The sequence below is a fragment of the Ambystoma mexicanum genome, chromosome 2p (assembly GCF_040938575.1).
Source record: "Ambystoma mexicanum isolate Mex_15411 chromosome 2p, UKY_AmexF1_1, whole genome shotgun sequence".
In the NCBI taxonomy this organism is placed as follows: Eukaryota; Metazoa; Chordata; class Amphibia; order Caudata; family Ambystomatidae; genus Ambystoma; species Ambystoma mexicanum.
In genome coordinates, this window is record NC_090923.1 from 1386862419 (window position 1) to 1386882005 (window position 19587).

General features: G+C 44.1%; 1 protein-coding gene across 4 annotated transcripts in view; it reads right to left on the bottom strand.

Moving 5' to 3' along the window:
• The window catches only part of NBEAL2 (neurobeachin like 2), a 1179347-nt gene that overhangs the window by 548440 nt on the left and 611320 nt on the right, over positions 1–19587 (bottom strand). For all 4 annotated transcript variants that reach the window (XM_069645798.1, XM_069645800.1, XM_069645799.1 and 1 more), the window contains 3 exons: positions 16503–16622; positions 14753–15077; positions 2595–2671 (listed from right to left, as the gene is read on the bottom strand). In XM_069645798.1, the coding sequence (XP_069501899.1) occupies positions 2595–2671; positions 14753–15077; positions 16503–16622 (522 nt within the window). The remainder of the gene's footprint in view (positions 1–2594; positions 2672–14752; positions 15078–16502; positions 16623–19587) is intronic.

The following is a 19587-nucleotide window of genomic DNA, read 5'->3' on the forward strand; positions in this document are numbered from 1 at the left end:
GTAAGCATGCCTTCCTGATCAAAGGCCTAGTGACACTAACCCCAAGTCAAAGAGGTAACAGGGAAGGCGGGAGACCTGGGAGGGATAATGAACATACGAGTAAAATGATCATACTCGTCCCAGTGAGGAATGCAACCCAATACTCCCTAAGGAGAATGGGACGTTAAATGGCGATAAGAAATAAAGAACGATGGAGAACGAAGACAATCATCATTGGTACCATCATATCTGTCCCAGTAATAACAAAGAGGAGGAAAGAAGTGAGAATCATTACTGGAATCCTTATACTCGTCCAGGTAAAACTCAAGAAGTGGAAACAGAAGAGAATCAGTACTGAAACATTCATACTCGACCCAGTAAACCCAAAGAAGTGAATTCAATAGAGAATCCTTTGGGAAATGAGTGTACTAGTCTCAGTGACTATCAAGAGAAAGGGAGGAGCAAGAGTTTATTTGAGAATCCTTATGACTGGCCCAGCCAGGAGAAACAGTGGACATTGTCTATAGAAGAAGCACCAAGTGTACTAAATAAAGAGAAAGCAAAGAATAACCTCAGAAGGGGAATGCAAGGTGTCAAGGACACACGAGAAACTGAAGAGCCTATTTCTGAACTGTATGAACCAGTCAAAATAGTTTCTAAGAATGATCTATGATTAAGTTAACTCACCGATGACTGACGAGCACCCTTGGTAGTTTGTGTTAGGAAGGGAAGACACATAGTTTAGGGATAAATGGAAGAAACCCGTGTGTCCTCCTTCTGACCTGCCACACATGCCTTGTATAGTTTGTGTGCTTCCAGTCCAGTTTTCCAGCCTGATTTTGTTACCTAGATTCAGTTACCTTGTACCAGTGTCCTGTTCACTTACCTTGTACCGGTATCCTGCTCCCTAACCTTGCACCAGTACCTTGCCTCTGTTACCTTGTACCAGTTCCGTGCATCAGTTTTCTGTGTTCCTAGTTCCTGTTTTCCTGTTCTGAATTCTTGCTGCCCTTTTGGGTCTCTGTGTCTGGTAAGTGTTTTATGGTGTCCACACCTGTGCCTCTGTGTATTCCTTTGTACAGAGATTGGCTCCTATACCCCAGGAGACAATCTCGATCCCTTCCTTTTGTCTTCTTTTACCTGTAGTCTATAGTGTATTTCAAGTACCGTAGTGTTCTGTTCCCATATAAGGCATCCACTGTATGTTCCTGCTAGACCCACACAGGCATGTCTTGTGTGAGTACTCTCTATGTTTGTGGCTTAGGGTCCAAATACAGAAGTCGCTCTTGCTGCCTCCTTTCATGGGCTTGCAGGGTGTTGTGCCTGTAAGAGTAACTTGCAGAGAGACATTGAGCCCCCCCTATTTCAGTGGGTAGTCCTAAGTCCAACCTGTGTGTACACCCCTAGTGGAATTCCTCATTGTTTGTCCAATACATGGTTCGCATCCCTCCTTGTTCACCATTGAGGTCAGCCCTTTCTTCCTGTTCCATTGTATCCAATTTACCTTGTCTGTTCTTCCTTCTTGTTTGCACTCTATCTGTATGCACTTGGCTGTCCCCTTATATCAGCATAGCCATCACCAAACCTACGTGGATGCCCTGTGTATCTCTTGACAGGGATGAGTTTGTGATAGTTTATAGCCACCAAAGTACAGTAGATGAAACACCCCAGCAAAAGTATCAAGGGGGTACTAATCCCTTAATCTCTTACTAAGCCTAATCATCCATAGGAAGTTTTATAAGAGGGGGAAACGATAGACCCCAGAAAAGTATGCTACCAGGAGGAGAGTCTTTTTCCAAATGAGATTCCAGAGGCAAATACTATACCTGTTCCCTTTCACATTTCGGGTGGTTAGTGTAAAGACATTTTTACCTTCAAGACTGGATTACTGTAATTCTATGTACTTCTGGTTAATCATTTCTATTTTAGGTCTACAGCCAACACAGCACGTGGCTGAGACCTGCTTTAACATCTGAGCCGTGAGGTGCATTTTACATTGACGAGCAATGGCTCCCATTAGTCATCAGGATCATGTTTAAAACAGCCTGTCTGGTCCATCAGGACTTGCTGGGGGAAGGCCTGAAGTTTAAATCAGAAAAACTGAGCGATGCTTCCCTTCCAGATTGACACAATCAGCTACTATGGGGCTACTGGTAATCTCACCATTTAATAAGGCAAGAGTTGGTTGGAAGAATTTTTTTTTTAAATCCATACTGCGGTTCTGGTGAATTTACTTGTGGAGACCTCAAAAATGCTAGATGACCATCTGCAATTTAGAAAAAGTGATTTAAAAAAAACATACTGTATGCCAAGGGCTCATCCCCTATGCTCCATCAACAAATTTCTTCATAAGTCTGCATTCACAGGCACCAAGATGCCAACCTCAAAAAAAGCACTCTAAAAACTGCCAAAACATACAATGCGCCAGCAGAGGTAATGAACACTGTACACAGAAACCAATGCAGGGATCATGCATACAAAAAGAGGCAAACGTGAAAATGTGCTCACACCTCCAGGAAACCTAACTATGACGACCCATTGCAAACCACTACTTTCAGAAAATCACACAAATGTGTCCACCGGCAGTCATGCATTCCCACCCAAAGTCTCCTCACCTGTGGAGTGTAGCACAGAAGTAGCTTATTGATCAGTTCAGAAGGCTCACTCTCTGGTTTAATTTGGGAGTTTGGCCCTGCAATGGGAAAGGGTGGCATGTTAGGTTTTGAATAAAGAGTGAGGCTACTGCTTATGTGAAGTGGTAACAGCGGGTTGTACATAAATCCCCACTACATACTTTTATGACAAAACATGCATTTTGGGTGCCCAAACGCCTGCAGTATTTCAGACTCCCCCCACCCCCCACATAGCAACACGTGGGTTCCTATTGGAAGCACTGGCATTACCCACACATAAATGTCAGTGTACAGATTATTTAAACCTTGCACAAACCTTCACACATTCCCCTTAACAGCAGTGCAAGTTTCTTAAGATTGTGAAACAGTTCCCACTTAACCTAAGCAATTGGTCACAAATCATGACTAAAGTAGAGAAAACCAATTCAATCAATCTTTTGCAACACATTTTAGGAAGCTACTATGAACCAATCATCGGGGAAGATCAACTCCCAAGCTCTTGATGTTGTTCTTTTTTAACTTTTAATTGATACATTTCTTATTCATTTATTTCCACTGAGCAAAAAGCACTTAGAAGAGACCCTATTGTAGCAAACGTATTACACAAGCATGACAACAAAATACATAACAGAACATAAAACAAAATACAACATAGCATGGATTAATACATAAACAATGCATAATATAAACAAGCATGAAATAAAATGAATGTGTGTACTTTACATTGTTCTTTTCTGTATTTGCTGATCGTACTAGAAAAATTCAATCTAAGCATAATTATATTTAACTATCAAATTCACCTTATCCGTGTTATTTTTAAACCCTAGAACATACAGTCTGGAGTTTATATCAAGCTGGCTGCTTGTGTCTGTACTAGGAAGGGATAAATAAATGAAGGGTGCGTCTAGTTGTTTAAATGCCTTTTCTTGCGTATTGACACAGAACTGGACTATTCATCTCTTCTCCCCAGAGGGGAGCCACCCCATTTGAGGCTACGGACGTAAGCCTGCTAAGCAAAACCGTCCCCAACAGTCTGGGCAAGTGGGACCTCAAAGGGAGTGGCTCCCCTCATGAAGACAAGGACTTCATTCTGATAAGGAACTCCAGTTCCAGAGAACATTATCTGCCTACATGGGAACTGGGAAGACTGCTGTTACTTCTCATTTGAATGCTTTGAAACCACCAAACAGTGACAGTCCTCTTTGGTTTCAGGTGATCCTGGATCTCAACTGAACACCACAGTGAAAGAGCATCAACAGAACCCTCTTGTTTGTGACATTGCTTTGGTTTCACCGAATAGTGACATTTTTCCAAACACGGACTACAACACCCAGCTATCCCACTTCCATCCTGCCAGCTTCTGGCAATGCTGAACACAGCCTAAAGACTATAGCCAGTGAAGGAGGACACCATTCCGTGTATTCCTCCGACGTCTATACGAGAGGAAACTCCTACAGAGCAAAGGGAACCACTGTGCAGGGGCAAGCCTATGCTTCGTTGAGGTCCTGGAGACTGCAGAGCGGCACTGCGCAGCGGAACCAGTAGCAGCAAGGAGGGCCAGCAAGCAGTGAGCCAAACGCCTGGAGGTTGGTGTTCTACCTGAACGAGGAACTGATGTTGGAAAAGGAGCCAAGATGGGAATCGCCACATCTCATCTGGTAGCGCGACCACGAATGTGTGGTGGTGGGTAGGGGGGCAAATAATAGACACCAAGTCTGGATCCTTAGAGGGATGCAGATTCTCTGAGCTCACCACATGTTGGACCGTGGCAACCGAGACAACGAGCCACAGGGAAAGCCGACTAGGTTACGGGAGTCTGAGAAACCCGACGTAGAGCCTACCATTCCAAGGTACGAACATTGTGAATAATGACTGTCAAAGCTACACATTTTACAGGAGCCTGAGAAACCAGAATTTACAAATACCCTATGAAAGGAGGATTGATAACAAACAAAACAAACTTTGTGAATACAAGCTGAGAAAGCTACCAAGGTTACTGGAGCCTGAGAAACCTGAATGTGCAAATATCCTATGAAAGGGGGATTGAGAAAGAAAGATAAACACTTTGAATTAATGTTGAGAAAACAACAGAAGGTACAGAACACTGATAAAACAGGGTGAAAAGCCACTCTATCTGAAACAATTTGGATATAAGAAAATAACATGTATGAGGATCACAGGACTTTGGTGCGAACCCAGCACCTCGAAGGAGGAAGTGTTTGGTGGTTTGTTTACAAGAAATCCTGGAGGAATGGAAAGGTTCCCAACAAGAGATAGATTCTTTGGTAACAGGAAAAACTGAAACCCTAACTGGGAAGAATATCCTGTGGTGCTAAAAAAGGAGACCCCTAACACACCAAACATAAATTGGGCCAGGCAGATGTCCATGTGAGGCTATTGTTCAAAGCCTTGCATTTTCCTTTTAGTTGGATGTCTTTTCTAAAGTGGTAGGGCCCTTTAGTTGGATAGGATTAGGCGTGAAGATCTTTATTATGGACATTAAGTTGCAAATTCAATAATCAAACCAGCAAACATCATGCTTCTTTCAACAAGTTGGCAGAGATGTTTTTGTCGATGCATGAATTGATGGTTCCTTAGCCTTGATGTGATTTGTCCTTTATCTGGTCGTGTGGTCAGGCACTTTTTGAACTTTAGTTCTCACTCTCTTGGAGCTTGACTGTAAATATTTGCTGCCTTCATTTGTGACAATCCCTTTGATCAAGCATGCAACAGCAAATGCTACTACTGCCACGATATACGCACTTTTGAGTAGTGATGAGTACTGAGAAAGGCATGAAGCAAGACACAGACAACAGATTCAAAGTTCAAATAAAAATAGCTTTTTTAACTTAAATGTTAGGATGGTTGAAGGCCTATCATGCCCTATGCTAAGGTGGGATTTCCCTACCTAAAGAAACTAAGGATAGTCTGAGTCAGTAAATTCAATTTAAAAGTTTGTGTGTCCAAAACCTATACTTGCCCTCACAACTAAAGCTACACAATGTGTAGGGATGTCAGCAACAAAAGAAATAGTGTTCTAAATTAAAGTTCTCAATTCTTCGAGCTCTGGTATTACTTTCTAGCAGCCCTTGCCCAAGTTCAAGATAGCTCCACAAAGACTCAGAATTCCCTTCCCCAAGTTCAACACAGTTCCACAAGGGTCCCAGGGTTTCCCTTCCCCAAGATGTCAGCTTGTTCAACTTGCCAAATTATTTCAACAGTCTCTTATTATTCAAAACCGGTTCCAAATCAACTTTACACTCCTTCTGAACCCTTGCCAGTTTACACAGACAGTTTTCCTCTGCTTTACTTCAGCAATCTCTCTTACACATGTGGATTTGTTCTCTGCATATTTCCTTGACTTTCATAGGACAGGGTACCCCCCACACCTCCAGTCTAGGCCCAGTTGTTGGGCCACACTGTACACCCATTACAGGTCACGCAACCTCTTACCCTAGGCTTTCTTGCTCACATAGGTTCTTTTGCTAATGTGCTGATTCACATTCACTTGGCTTTGTCACAATGGGTTTTCCTCATTGCCAGACACTTTGCCTGAATGTGTTCTTTCATACAGATCACTCCATGATGCTCGTTTTCCTTCACATTCATTTCACACTCTTCCATGATGGTCATTACTTGCTTTTCATCGAAGTTCATATGATTTGTTCTTTCCTTTCCAATATATATTCTGTCTACTTCACACAAGCTTTCCTTCCATTCATAGGCTTTATCAAAAGCTGTCCTTTAGTTAGGTATTCAAAATGACTTGGTTCATATTCTTTTCATTCACAGTTCATCTTGTTCATTTTTGGTTATAACTAAGATTAGGGGAAACGAAGACATTATTATATGTATCCTCTGGCAACAGACAGGATAATATGACAGCATGGGACGCAAAAGGATTTTCTCTCCATTGTTTTAACTGGTTTACATGGTAGACTTGGGTTTTAAGAAGACGGTCTGGTTGTCAAATGTTATAATTACACTGACCCATTTGTCCCAGCACCTCATATGGGCCATGCCACTTAGAAATACATTTATTTTCAGAGGTAGGCAATAGAACTAGTACTTTTTGACCTATGGAAAAGGACCTTAACAAGACCTTTCTATCATAAGAGGTCTTCTGTTGTTGCTATGCTTTGACCATGTAAGCCTGTACCAAAGATCTATCAGCCATCATATGTTCTTTAAGTCTAGTTGCAGTTTGGGAGAGTGGCATTGGGGCCTCTTCTCTCTCCTCCCAGGTTTCCCTCAAAATATCCAGGACATCCCGGGGGTTCCCATCCAGTAAGTAATTTAAATGGGGAGAATCCTGTGGAACCCTGAGGGGTCTTTCTAACTGCAAATAAATCCCATGGAATCATCGGATCCCAGTTTCCACCAACCTCCGTAGTATGGTCTTTAGAGTTTTATTTAATCTTTCCACAAGTCCATCTATCAAGGATGATATACTGATGTTCGTAGTGTGGTGATATGTAACAGTCATTTTACTTCCCCCATGAGTTTGCTCATGAAAGTAGAGCCCTGGTCGGTTAATATTTCCTTCGGAAACCCTACTCGGGAAAAGAAGGGGAGCATGTCCTGCAACATTTGTTGGGTAGTATTTCCTCTCAGGCAACTGCTAACCCCAGGCTTTCTTGCCCACAGAGGTTCCTTTGCCACTGTGCCGGTGTGCTAATTCACATTCACTTGACTTTCTCCTCTCCAGCCTTTTCGCTTTTCGACAATGCGTTTTTCTTTTTGCTAGTCTCTTGACTTTGCCACATGTGTTCTTTCATAGAGTTCACTCTGTGATGCTCTCTTTCCTTCACCACATTACTTCACACCCTTCTGTGATATTCATTACTTGCTTTTTGTCGTATTTCATATGATTTGTTCTTTGCTTTCCAATATATATTCACATAAGCTTGCCTTGCATTCATAGGCTTTATCAACAGCTTTCCTTTAGTTCGGTATTCAATATTTCTTAGTTCATATTCATTTCACAATTCATCTTGTTTGTACTGTTCAATACAACCCTTCACCTTGGGTTCACTATCTTGCACATCACATTACGTTCAGCAATTACTTCTGCCTTGTAACAGGCCCCAAGAGCACCCAAGAGCACCCCGGTACAAGTGTTTTCTTTTGTGCACTCACCGGTCCCAGGCGGCTTCTCCGGGCGGCTGTTTTCCTCTTCTGCTCCACGTATATGTCTTTGTGGTATTGCGAGCTCTGCTCGTACTCCGGTCTTCTTTCTGTAGGTTGCCGGCAGCTGCGCTCGCCTCTCGTGAACGCTGCCGGCAGCTTACAGCGATTGGATGCCTTGCATGCCCCGCAGCTCCTGCTGTGGGTACCCCACCAAGGAGGCTCCCAGCACTTTGACCCTCTCACAGCCCACCCAAGCCTTGGCGGCACAGTCTCTACTGGGTACTTGCCGGCGTCCTGGCCTCCTGGCAGGACCCTCCTTGCAGTCTCCTTTTCTAAAGGGTTTCTCTCCCCTCAGCCCCGAAACGCTCAGCCCAGCTTCTCTCCTGCTGGTCTCCCCTCACCGACTTTCGGCCCCACCTTTTCAACACCTGCAACCATTTAACAGGTCGCAGGTGTGTCTTCTGAAGCCCAATTACCTGATGTGAGACAGGCATGGCATCAAGAGAGACACAGACTCAAAGATGTTAGTTTCAAAACCTTTATTTACTAAGGTTCCTGGGTTGGTGTAATGCCTAACTAGCCCTAAATCTAAAGGGATGGTTCCCTTAATCGATGTTTCTAAAGGCCGTTGACCTCTGATAGTCCAAAATAAATGTCCGTCTGTTTCTAAACCTATGCTTGCCCTCACGCTTTACATAAATGTGATAGGTAGAAGAGAGTAAAGATTGTGGATTCGATATATTGGTGCTGTGCGCTCGTGACCACTCTTAAATTTAATGTCAAAGAAAGAAAAATAATATCAGTGTAAACTGGCAGCGACAACTCTTGACCCACCAACTCATCCACCAGCGCTGGAAAAAACTAGAAATCAAGATTATTGGGATGGGAAGGTAAATCGCGCTCAGGTTTAGAAAGAGTCATTCAACATCCAGATTACAGTATTCCAGAACAAGTGTTCTACTTGTAATTGTCATGTGTGTGACACAGCCTTGAAAACGACCCGTTGGTCGAAACACGTGTCAGCTGTCCAACATTGAGAATAAACATCTTATCCCTTTGGAAACACTGTAATCTGGATGTTGAATGACTCTCTCAACCTGAGCGCGATTCACCTTCCTAGCCAAATAATCTAAATGTGATAGTTAGTCTTTAAAAAGGAAGAAAACAGTGGTTCTCCCAAAAAAATGGAAAACCAAGGTGGGTTTCAGGTGGTTTCCTCATCAGGTGTAGTTCAGGCAATGTCACAAACGTGAGTTCAATCATAAATGGCTGTTCTTAACCTTCTCCACAGAGCCCTTGCAATATTTTCAAATACTTTCAGCGTCTTTAGTTCCTTGGGGATCCCTTCCCCAGGCTTCAACTTGTTCAAGTTCCAAGCACCACAAAAGAACTATAACAGTTCCTTTTGAAACTTCTCAGGGTTGCCTTCCCCCGAGCTTCAATTCTTTCAATACTACAAAACAACGTCTCCAACTTTGTTAGGCCTCTCAGGGTTCCCTTCCCCAAGCTCAGGCTCAGCCCTTGTTTGGTCAAGTTCTGCTTGTCAGGATGTACCTCTCCTTTCAGATACATTTTTTTTCCACACACTTCACTTGTGGGGTACAATCAAAGACTTTCGAGACTGCCTGGTTCTTTGTTCCTCCTATTTTTTGCTCCTTCTTTTCAGCTTTTCACCTTCAGGTGCTTCCTGCACCCCTTCTTGTTCTCCTTTGCTTCTTCCATGTGCAAACTTGCACCTTCCCTTTGCTTTCCTTTCACTGTGCACTGTTGCACCTTCCTTCACTTTCTTATTGTACCTCTTGCACACTTCTCGTGCTTCCTGCACACTGGACACACTGTCCTATCTTTAACATGCACCCTCTGCACTCTTAAAAAGAGGTTTCCACTTTCCACCTTTGCACCGTTCAAGATGCTTTTCTTTCACTTTACTTTTCTTCTGCGCAACTTCCTTCTTTCTATTTCTCTTATTCTGTTTATCTCTTGCACTTTTCTTTCTGTCCATCGTACACTATCTCACGTTCTGTTTTGTGACGCTTTAACACTGTCTTTCTCCCGCTGCGCTTCAGTAAAACGCAAGCTCCTGAGTTTCTCACTCTCACTCACTGGGCACTCGTTGACAAGCGGTCCCTTCGGATACACAGGGTTGAGGGTCAGGGTCTCACCACCTGCCCCTCAGGCACCCTTGGGACCGGCACACGTCCCAAGGGAACGAGCATTCTGCCGAACGCCACCAGCAGGTCACAGCATGCCTTAGTCCGACCCCCTGGAGGCATGGCTCCCTAGCCACGCTGCAGCCCCTTCTAAACGCCGGGCCAGCGTCTTGGCACGTTGTTTTCCTCCTGGCTTCCACTCCTGCTGCTCTCTGCTCCTTAGCTTCTCGGCACCGGGCAGCATTCCCAGCTCGCTCTCCTCCTTGTGAAAAACCACACCTTTTATAATTGAAATAACAGTCAAGCGGAGTCAGGTGTGAATGGTCATTATTGAATTCCTGACCCTGCTTGACTATTAGTGGGACAACTTAGTTATTTCTATAGTAGGTTTCCCTCACCCTCCACATGTTGTTTCTATAGGTAATTTGTACTGCTCTTAGCTGCTTCCTCCTCGTCTCAATATTTGTTTGAAATGAGAAGGGGGAGATGGAAGGGTTTTGAAGGACAGATCTATTTCCTGCTACTCTATCAGGGGATCGTCAATGGACATAAGGAAATCCTCTAGCATGGTTTCCCTCAAGGGCATGGTTACCACTTTCCAAATTCCTGATGGTTGATTATAAAAACTTGAGTCTCAATGGTATTCCCTGTGATCTAAATTGGTAGATGAATGGATATTAATGGCAGACTTCTATCTTTGTTTTAGTTGGTTTGTCTTCCTTCCCCACCTTGGGCAGTTGACTCTCTACTTTCTCCCCCTTGGGTAATGAAGGACTGGATTGGAATTAGGGAAAATGAGACCTGGATTATGGTGGATTAGGGTGACGGGAATCAATGTATCCCATTAAGGCATCCGGGACTTCCACCTCCTCTTCTATCACCCTGTCTGAGTACCACGTCTCATCTGGGGTATTCCCCTACCCGGGTAATTCTCCCTCGTCCACCCTCAGAGATGGGATCCAAGAGCAATGGCCCTCCCATGGCCACCTGAATAGAGGACTCTCAAGGTCTTAATGGGAGAATACACCTAGGTTTCTCACACTGATTATTATTAGTGGTGTTTTCTGGACATGCATGTCCCTTACAATAGTCTGCAGGCCTCTTCCTTGTCTCTGTACCAGAGTCCCAAGACCTCTGGATCCTCTTCTCAGGTGGTCAAGGAAAGGCAGTCACTCTTCGATCCCAACCCTGGGGGGGATGGAGAAGAGAGGCAGGATCACCTGGGTGGAAGGTCCCTGGGCACTGGGAGTGGCGTACCCTTAGGAGAGAGATGGCACCCCCCTTTAGCCTGTTGAGACTCAACCAAAACCTTCCCCGACCTTTATGGGGGGTAATTATTGTACAGCTGTTCGCCTTATTTACCCATATATGACACCTGACAGTACTGGGACGAAGAAGAAGCAAATAAAAGTAAAGAAGACTATAACCTTTCGACCCTTTTGTACTGAGACGAATAGGAGGCAACTAAGAGTAATGAAGACCATACCCTTTCACCACTATAGTATTGGGATGAGGAATATGCCTGCAGGAAGCTATGATGGTCAGTCAGGTCTCAGATCCACGCATGTAGCTGGTCAACGGGCAGCAGGTATAAAAAAAGACCAGTGCAGCAAAGCAGTGAGCAAGAAGGAGGCCTGTGTGGAGGAAGCCAGCAGGGGACTGTCCTTAGGAGGAAGAAGCCGCGGTGGGACGAGACAAGGAGCCAGGACGCCATCAAACTTCCCAGAAAATGTACACAGCCCGTAGCCAGGGGGTTGTGTAAGTATTCGCAGTCTGGAAGCCTCTGTGACCCATGCTCGGCAGCAGGAGCTGCGGGAGAGCACCAAGAAGAAGGGACGCTGTCCGCGTCCAGAAAGCGGCATACCAGGAGCCGGCATGCAGAGAAAGGTGTGCGTCAGGCAAGCGGAGTGCGACAGAATGAGACGCCACAGCGAGTGAGTCTCAAGGGAAGACGCATGGATGCCGGGGGGGCTCATACAGATTGAAAACCGAACTAAATGACACTTTGAAAATTAAGCGAAGCAATGCTTATTGAATACCAAAACAAATTAAACTTTAAAACACAGTGAAACTAATGCATATTGAATACCGCACAAAAGGGAACTTTAATATTAAGCGGCATGAATGTTTATCAGACACTGAATTGGATGAAACACTGAAATTAAGCATTCTACATGTGTAATGGAATAAACCCAGGCAATTAAAGTGAATAACCCAGATGTCCAGGTGAAAACAGTTATAGAAGAGGGCACAAGGGGCACCGAGAGGCATAAGAAGGTGGTGTGAGAAAAACACCCTCAACTGAACTTTCATGAATGAATGCAGAGCAACAAGACCTGAAAGATTTTAAAGGATGTGTGACCAGTGATGGTAGAGCCAAGAGGCTGAGAATGAAAAGCCAGAAAATCATAAAGCTACACATCAAAGCCAACAGGCCGAAAGTCAGGGATCCTGGTTGCGTGACCTGTGATGGGTGGACCTTTTGGTCTGACAACTGCGCCTAGACCAGTGAGCCCTAAATGTTGAAAATCCAAAGACATTATGCCTCATTACAAGTTTGCTGGTCCAGTAACAACCGGTAAGCTTGAGTTCTGCTTGCGGGTGCCTTCCCGCCCGCCAGGTCTGACCTGGTGGGCCTACCGGCACCATTTTGAATGGTGTCGGTGCTACCGTCCTCCCCATTCCCATTGAGTGCTATGGGACTCAAATGGCAATGGGGAGTAATACATTCCGGAGCCTGGCAATGGGGAAATGCATGGTCCAGGGCTGTAATACCCCTATATTTCCCCATTGTCAGGCACCTGAAAAATTTGCAAGTTCAGCGGCAGCCTGCTGGTTTTACCGGCAATGCTACCGCCAAACTTGTAATGAGGCCCATGGTGTTGATGAAGTGAAAGTCTTGGTAGAAGTAACCCCGAGACTTGAGGAGATACATTCTGTGGTCTTGAAGCAAAGCTTAAAGACCTTTTTCTTATTTGTGAACTCTGGTGCTTGAAACTTGGGGAAGGCAACCAAGAGGATTGGTTTTGAACTATACTGAACTGTATTACCGTGAACTGAAGAAAGATAATCTTCAGATTTTTCCGTGGAAGTTTCTTAAATGGGGGAAGAGGAGCTGTTAGGAAGCTGCAAGCTGGCAGAAGCTCAGAACGTTGAGTTGAACACTATTTCTTTTGATTTTGACATCCCTACACATTGGTTAGCTTTCATTGTGAGGGCAAGGATAGGTTTTGGACAGACAGATTTTTAAGTTGAACTCTTTGATGCAGACTTTCTTTAGTTTCATTCAGGTCGGGAAATCCCACCTTAGTATAGGGAAAGTTAGGCCTTCCACCATCCGGACATTTTATTTATTAAAGTATTTTACTTTAAACTTTGTCTGTCTTGCTTCATGATACCTTCACAACCACAGTTTGTTGCCTCTTCCGCGTCCCAGTACTATAATGGTATGAATGAGAGGCAGTGAAGGGAAGTGATTGGCAACAGCTTATGAAGGCCGGAGGAGGGTAAGGTTGACTACTACAAGGGAAAAGGGAGATACCATGTCTCGCCCGGTGCCAGATTAAACCCTGTGGAGGCCCCTAGGTAGTCGAAATGTCGCCCCCCCTCGTTAATTATCTCCCAATACGTTTTTAATTTTCTGCATCGCTTTATTTTGATCCGTTGTCGCAGATGCCCTAAAAGGAGTGGAGATGAAAGGCCGCTGCTTACTTAGCCTAATAGATAATCCGGCACTGGTCTCGCCTGTGGACATCCTCTCCCCAAACCCCAAGGACCCTCCAGCCAGGTAATCCTCCCTCGCATCTCCACCCCAGGATCAGGATCCAAAAGTGATGGCCTTTCCCTGGCAACCTGAGCAGAGGATCCAAAGGGGGGGGTAGGTGTGGAGATACCCTCAGGTTTCTCACAGTTCACACAAGAAGTTCTTATTCATTTCCTTTTAGAACAATGTGTTCATATAGTCCTTACTATGTAGCCTTGAGACTTCTCAGTAAGTAAACAAAAGATTGTTCTATCACCCAAATCAACATTAGTCTCTCAATCAATCTTGAAAGCGTGAAAGGTGCAATTGACAAACCAGAATTGGAAAAGTACACTAGCAGAATGGATGTAGATTTCTGAAGGAGAATTATTGACCTGCCAAGCAATCTTAACTTTAGGACTTCTAGATTTCCCCTCAGGAACTGAGTGAAGCTCACTCAAATAGCATATTCTCTCACTGCATGAGCCATACATTCTGTCCGCCTTGCTGCTGTTCTACTACTCTTATTCCATGGCAGACACCAATATTACACCTAAGGTTGCATATAAAGATGTGCAGAAAACTGGGTTTACATTTTTTGCCTTATCATTCCGTTGCTTAAAAAAAACAACAACAAAAATCATTAAATGAACAGGCATCTTATTCTGCAAAGGAAACATTTTTCAAACAAACCAAACTATGTTTAGCACAACACTCACAACCTTTTTTTAATATTGAAGAGGTATACTTATTGAATAATCCCAATTTTGTTTCAAGTAAAATAAAATTAAAAAAATGTATTTTCTAAAATTGGACTTGATATAATGTTATGAAAGCTGATTTGACTTTACCTTTATTTCTAGTTAGGAGACAAGCCACAGCTTTCTCCTGGCTGTTCTGTTTTTGAAAGTACAAATTCCAATTTATGGATTTTTCCAAGTAAATTTGTGGGAGAAAAAAATATGCAACTTTGCTGGCTTTATTAAATGTTTATCTGAACTTTGTAAAGCTGAAGTATTTTGATAGCTATAGACTTAACTATAATGTGAAACAAAACGTTACAGCAGAACTTTACAGCTGATTAACAAAAATTAAAGCAAATGACTGCCTGCTCTTACCTGAAGAATAAAGACATTTGACCTGGGCTGGTTGCAGAGCTTCGTGGAAGATGTAGACAGACCCCAGCTGCCCCTGCAAGGAAGTAGGGGTCCCCCATTCTGTGTCTTGTGTTCCTGCAGCTATGGTAGACACTAGGCCCTCTTTGGGGTTTGGCGTTGCTCCCATGCCCCAGCCATGTACCGGCATTGCTGTGGCTGGAAAGGACTGAGACCGGCTCAGCATGGAGTGCGATGAGAACGCGAGGTCCGGGGAGTGTGTGTGCGAGGTAACAACAGTCGTGGTGGTGCGATGTCCCGCAGATCCAATGCAGCATGAAGTAAATGACTAGAAGAAATAGACAAGATAGCTTCTGAAGATCACAGAATTTACCTAGGTTGAGGGAAGTGGGTGGCAAAGAGAAAAGCAGGGAAATGCACAACTTCATTTCTCCCTCCACTTGGATGGAGAGACCCTTGAAGTTACTAGGTATTTAGACAACATTTCCTTGAGATCAGTGGATTATGGCAGACATTTTTGTGATCCTAAGGTTTTCATCAATACCCTAAAACAGCAACTGCTCAAACAAAAGAATAATACAGAGAAGCCATGAAATGAAGATGAACAAGCTCCCTGAAACGGCTGGACATATACGGCTCCAAATGCCTGCTGGTGAAACGCTTCTCCATGCAGAGAGCTGGAGGCAGATCTCTCCTCAGCTGGCTCCCTCTCTCTTTCCGTTTTGAACCGGATCACATCAACGTCAATAAACAACCCAAGACTGTTCTCTTCTTCTACTCCTTCCCTCTCTCTCTCCCTCCCATGCTAAGTATCCCCGCAGTCGCTGAGATTGATGGTCCTGTTCCTCAAGATTCCAATAGGGTCCTGGCAATCAGCCCAATCGTCATCAGCTTCCGCCCCCTGCACTGTCCCCTGGGCCCACACCTCCTGGCTGGGTGGTCTATCTCAGCCCTGCACTTACCTGCGGGCGTAGACCTTGCGCTTTGGCTTGGGTGTCTCCGTCCAGGCACTTAGCTGTTGCATTCCCCCAACAGGCACCTCTGGCAACCCTCCCCGCACCCCGTGGGGGTCCCCTTAGCACTTACACCCTGGCCCACCCCACCCCGTTCTTTCACTTACTACACTTGCCGGTTCCGAAAGTCAGAAGGTCTAGAAGGACCACTGTTTGTTTCTTATTAATTGTCATTTCCATCGTTTGCATTGTGGCGATTCGAAACACTTTCTTGTTGTATACGTGCCTTATAAATAACCAATAAAATAAAAAATAACATGTTTGCTTGTCAGGGAAAATCCCAGCACCACCCCCAATCCACTCAAAACGTGCAGCATTTGGATCACGTAGTAAGCCTTCTAGGAGGTAAGCACGGTTCACAGCGCTCAGTGTATCGCAATTTTCCATCGAAATTGCAGCGCCCAACTTCAACATGTGGCAGATGGTCAGGCACTCTCTGCCTTTGGTACAGCTCGACCATTCACTCCTCTTCTTTTACCTTTAATGAGAGTTGGATTAGCCTATGGAAAATGCCCAGAGCCCCGGACAGATCAGTAAGGCGTGGGCAGGGTCAATAGCATGTCAGGCTCTATGGGACTTGAGACAAATGATAGCCCAGCCTTGCTGGCCCTTCAGGGGGCTGGCCTGTCCAGAATTCTCCCAATTGCTTATATGGACCAGCCTTTGATTTCACAATAGAAGACAACCAGACAACACAATGCATGTGAGAAACCCACATCCCAAAACAAAATTTGAGGTACCTCGCCCAGGGAGGGGAATCGCAGCTGTGCCGTTTTGTGCAGCTGTCCATCTGTGTACACGTTCACCAAATTCTGTCCGAAGGGACGCCGTCCGGCCACATGAACAATATCCACACAGTGCTATAAAAAAGTTACAATAATAATGACAAAAAAGACACCAACATAGCACAGCAATCCATCAGGTGTCAGCCATTAAAAGATCACTTTATCCAGAAGCATAGAAACGCACAATTACTTGTTATATGTGCTTTATACATATTTATTAATTTGTGAATCCCCATAGAGCCCTAAATCATCATCACCTAAAAGTTCAAGGCAAAGGCCCTACAAAGGACCAGCACCTGCAGTCACAGAGGATTACAGAAGACAAGTTCACCAAAAGCCTGACTGAACAACCACATTATGACGGATTACTTAGAGAAGGACAGGACATCATGTCACGGAGCCATCTCCCTAAAAAAGGTATTCACCATTGGGAATGAGCTTCACCACTGGTACAGAAAACAGTAGCTTTCCTCCATAGAACTTTGGAAACGTACCAGATTGCTTTCCGTTGCAAGTATTGCACCCTTTCCATGCAGGAAATTGCGTTGAATACTCGCGACACCCACTGCCTCCACTCTCAGAGAGTGAGAGATAGGTTCCCAAACAAACGGACTACAGACGAACAATCATGGTACCTGAGAAGCTTATAAAATCTCTCTAGGACTTGAACTTTGCTATCTCATACATAATATCAGTACTAGATCTACAGTTTTATGGGTTTTCTGCAGAAAACTTGATTCCACAATGATGAGCTCGTGAGCCTCCTAAAAGAGCCAGAAATACTTGGGGGATTCCCCTCAGCCCCTGCAATTCCCCCATCACTGACCTCATGCAGCCCCTTGCCTCCCCTGCACCTCTTTCATCCTTTACAATGTTTTAACTGCAGCGTTCTTTCACCTCAGACTCATGTGCTTGAGACACTATGTACTGCCTTATTCACTTGTAAGATGCTGCAGCATGAAAGCATCCATTCATTAGGGAGACCCGGGCCAATGACCCCGAAGAATCTAATCAGAACTCGGTGATCGAGGGAAGTGAACATGGCCAAAATGTCCAATAACATGAAAGGAGACACGCATGGCTGAAAACAATTATGGATGTTGTCCCTCTCCAGATGTACCTGCAACCGAGCAGTCCATGGAGGAAAGACAAGCTTGCATGCGGTTTGTAATTTCCTAGATCATACTTTAAAAAAAAAATGTGTATTAATGATGGCTTCACTACCAAGGATTCATCCTTTTTTTGATGGTTGCATCCCCACTTTGCCAAAGGGGCCGCCGAGCTGTTCAGATACAGTTTCACAAGTCAGGAGAGTAAAGGTCTGCTGCAGAGACTCATGGTTGGGCTTTAGTTTCTTCATATTTTGAACAAAAATCCTTTGATGCCCATTTCTGTCTGAATAAGGTGGAGACATTTCTATAAAGAGGGTTGAAATTTCCACAGACTATGAAGGGAATTAAATCAGTGAAGTTCAGGAGTAGAATTCACAAATTATCATGAATAGCTATTTTCATTCATTGCCATTCTACGCCTACAGTTTCATGCGGGCTGCCCTCCAACACCCACGGCCATCCTGGTATGCAGGCATTTGGAAATTTGGTTTCTTAGCAGAATATCACTAACTTATGCTGTATTTTTAAACTTAAGACCTAGATTTCGCACTCTCCTACCCGTGCCCTAAGTATCAACATTGAAGGGGGCGTATGCAGAGGAATCAGACAGCACGATCAGTATTGTGATGAGACTTGTCCGTCAAAGCACCGGCCGAAAACTGTATGACCATAAACAGGGGCAATAGGATCACCCTTTGGATCTTGAGAAGTGAATTCACATACTCTTTACAAAGGATAGGTGTATACAAGTTTTTGAATTGTTACATTATGTTGGTTAATTGTCGCAAGCCCCTCTCCCCCTCAGTCCTGAGTGTGTCATTCTCAAAGCACATTTAACATTGGACATTGATTAGCCAAAATCAGAGGAAAACTAGCCTGCAAACTTCCAGAAAAGATAACTATTTGAACCATCATCTTCAAAAGACACTACACTGATCTTTCATATTGCTTATTTCAATTTATAAAGCTTCAACTACAAACTGGACATTTACCAGAGAAAACGTGCATACCTACAGTTACAATTTAGCACTTTTATTCTCGAAATAGATTCTCAATTAAACGCTAAGTGTTATCTGCTGTGCAGAAATTCATGGGGTATATTTCTTTTTTCCTGGCACACATTACGGCCTGATTTGTCACTTGACCTAGCTTTGCGATTTACTAGTACTGTACTCCAATGCAACCTTGCCTAAAATAGAGAAGTCGGACAGGATTTATCATTGCCACGTGACAGCGGAGGTGCATGCTGACAAGACATTTGCAAGAAGCAGACTCAGCCTAAAGAAAAGCCTGCAAACATTGAAACCAGCGTCTACCCCGCCGGTTAGCCTATTTGAATATAAAAGCCTATGCACACTTTTTCTTCCATAGAGAGCTACATTGTATGGTGTAGCCTGTTTGTAAGTACTTATGGTATTCTGTCAGGCAAGCAAGCTGAATGAAGGCCGGGCAGATACATTGAGTTCCTCAATAGAATACTGGAGCATTTTGACAAAGTGGGGAAGCATGGATTAGAACTCAGATCGCCTAACTATAAGCCAGCACTTATCTCATTATGCATTTCCTTCGACAAGCCTAGTTTTGAGAGCAAACTAGGATTGATGGTGTCAACATTGAGTAGCTGCAAAAAACAGACCCAAGTCAAGCAGTTATGTTCTGCTTGTGAGGTCAAACTGAGCAATGTTTCACATACTTTTGTGGAGTGGAAGTGTCCATGATTAAAAAGGACCCGACTACATTCTAGCACAAGGCCAAAGGTCATTTTTCCTTTTCCATGAGCCGGTTTGACTGACTTTTCACTGATGAAATAAAAGTCAGTTAAATATGTGGTTGCAACCTGAATGAAAGAATAGGACGCAACAGAAAGAACCCCCTCCGTCCCTCAACAAATGTTGGGCCTCCGAGAAGTTCCCTTTGCCGTGTCAGAG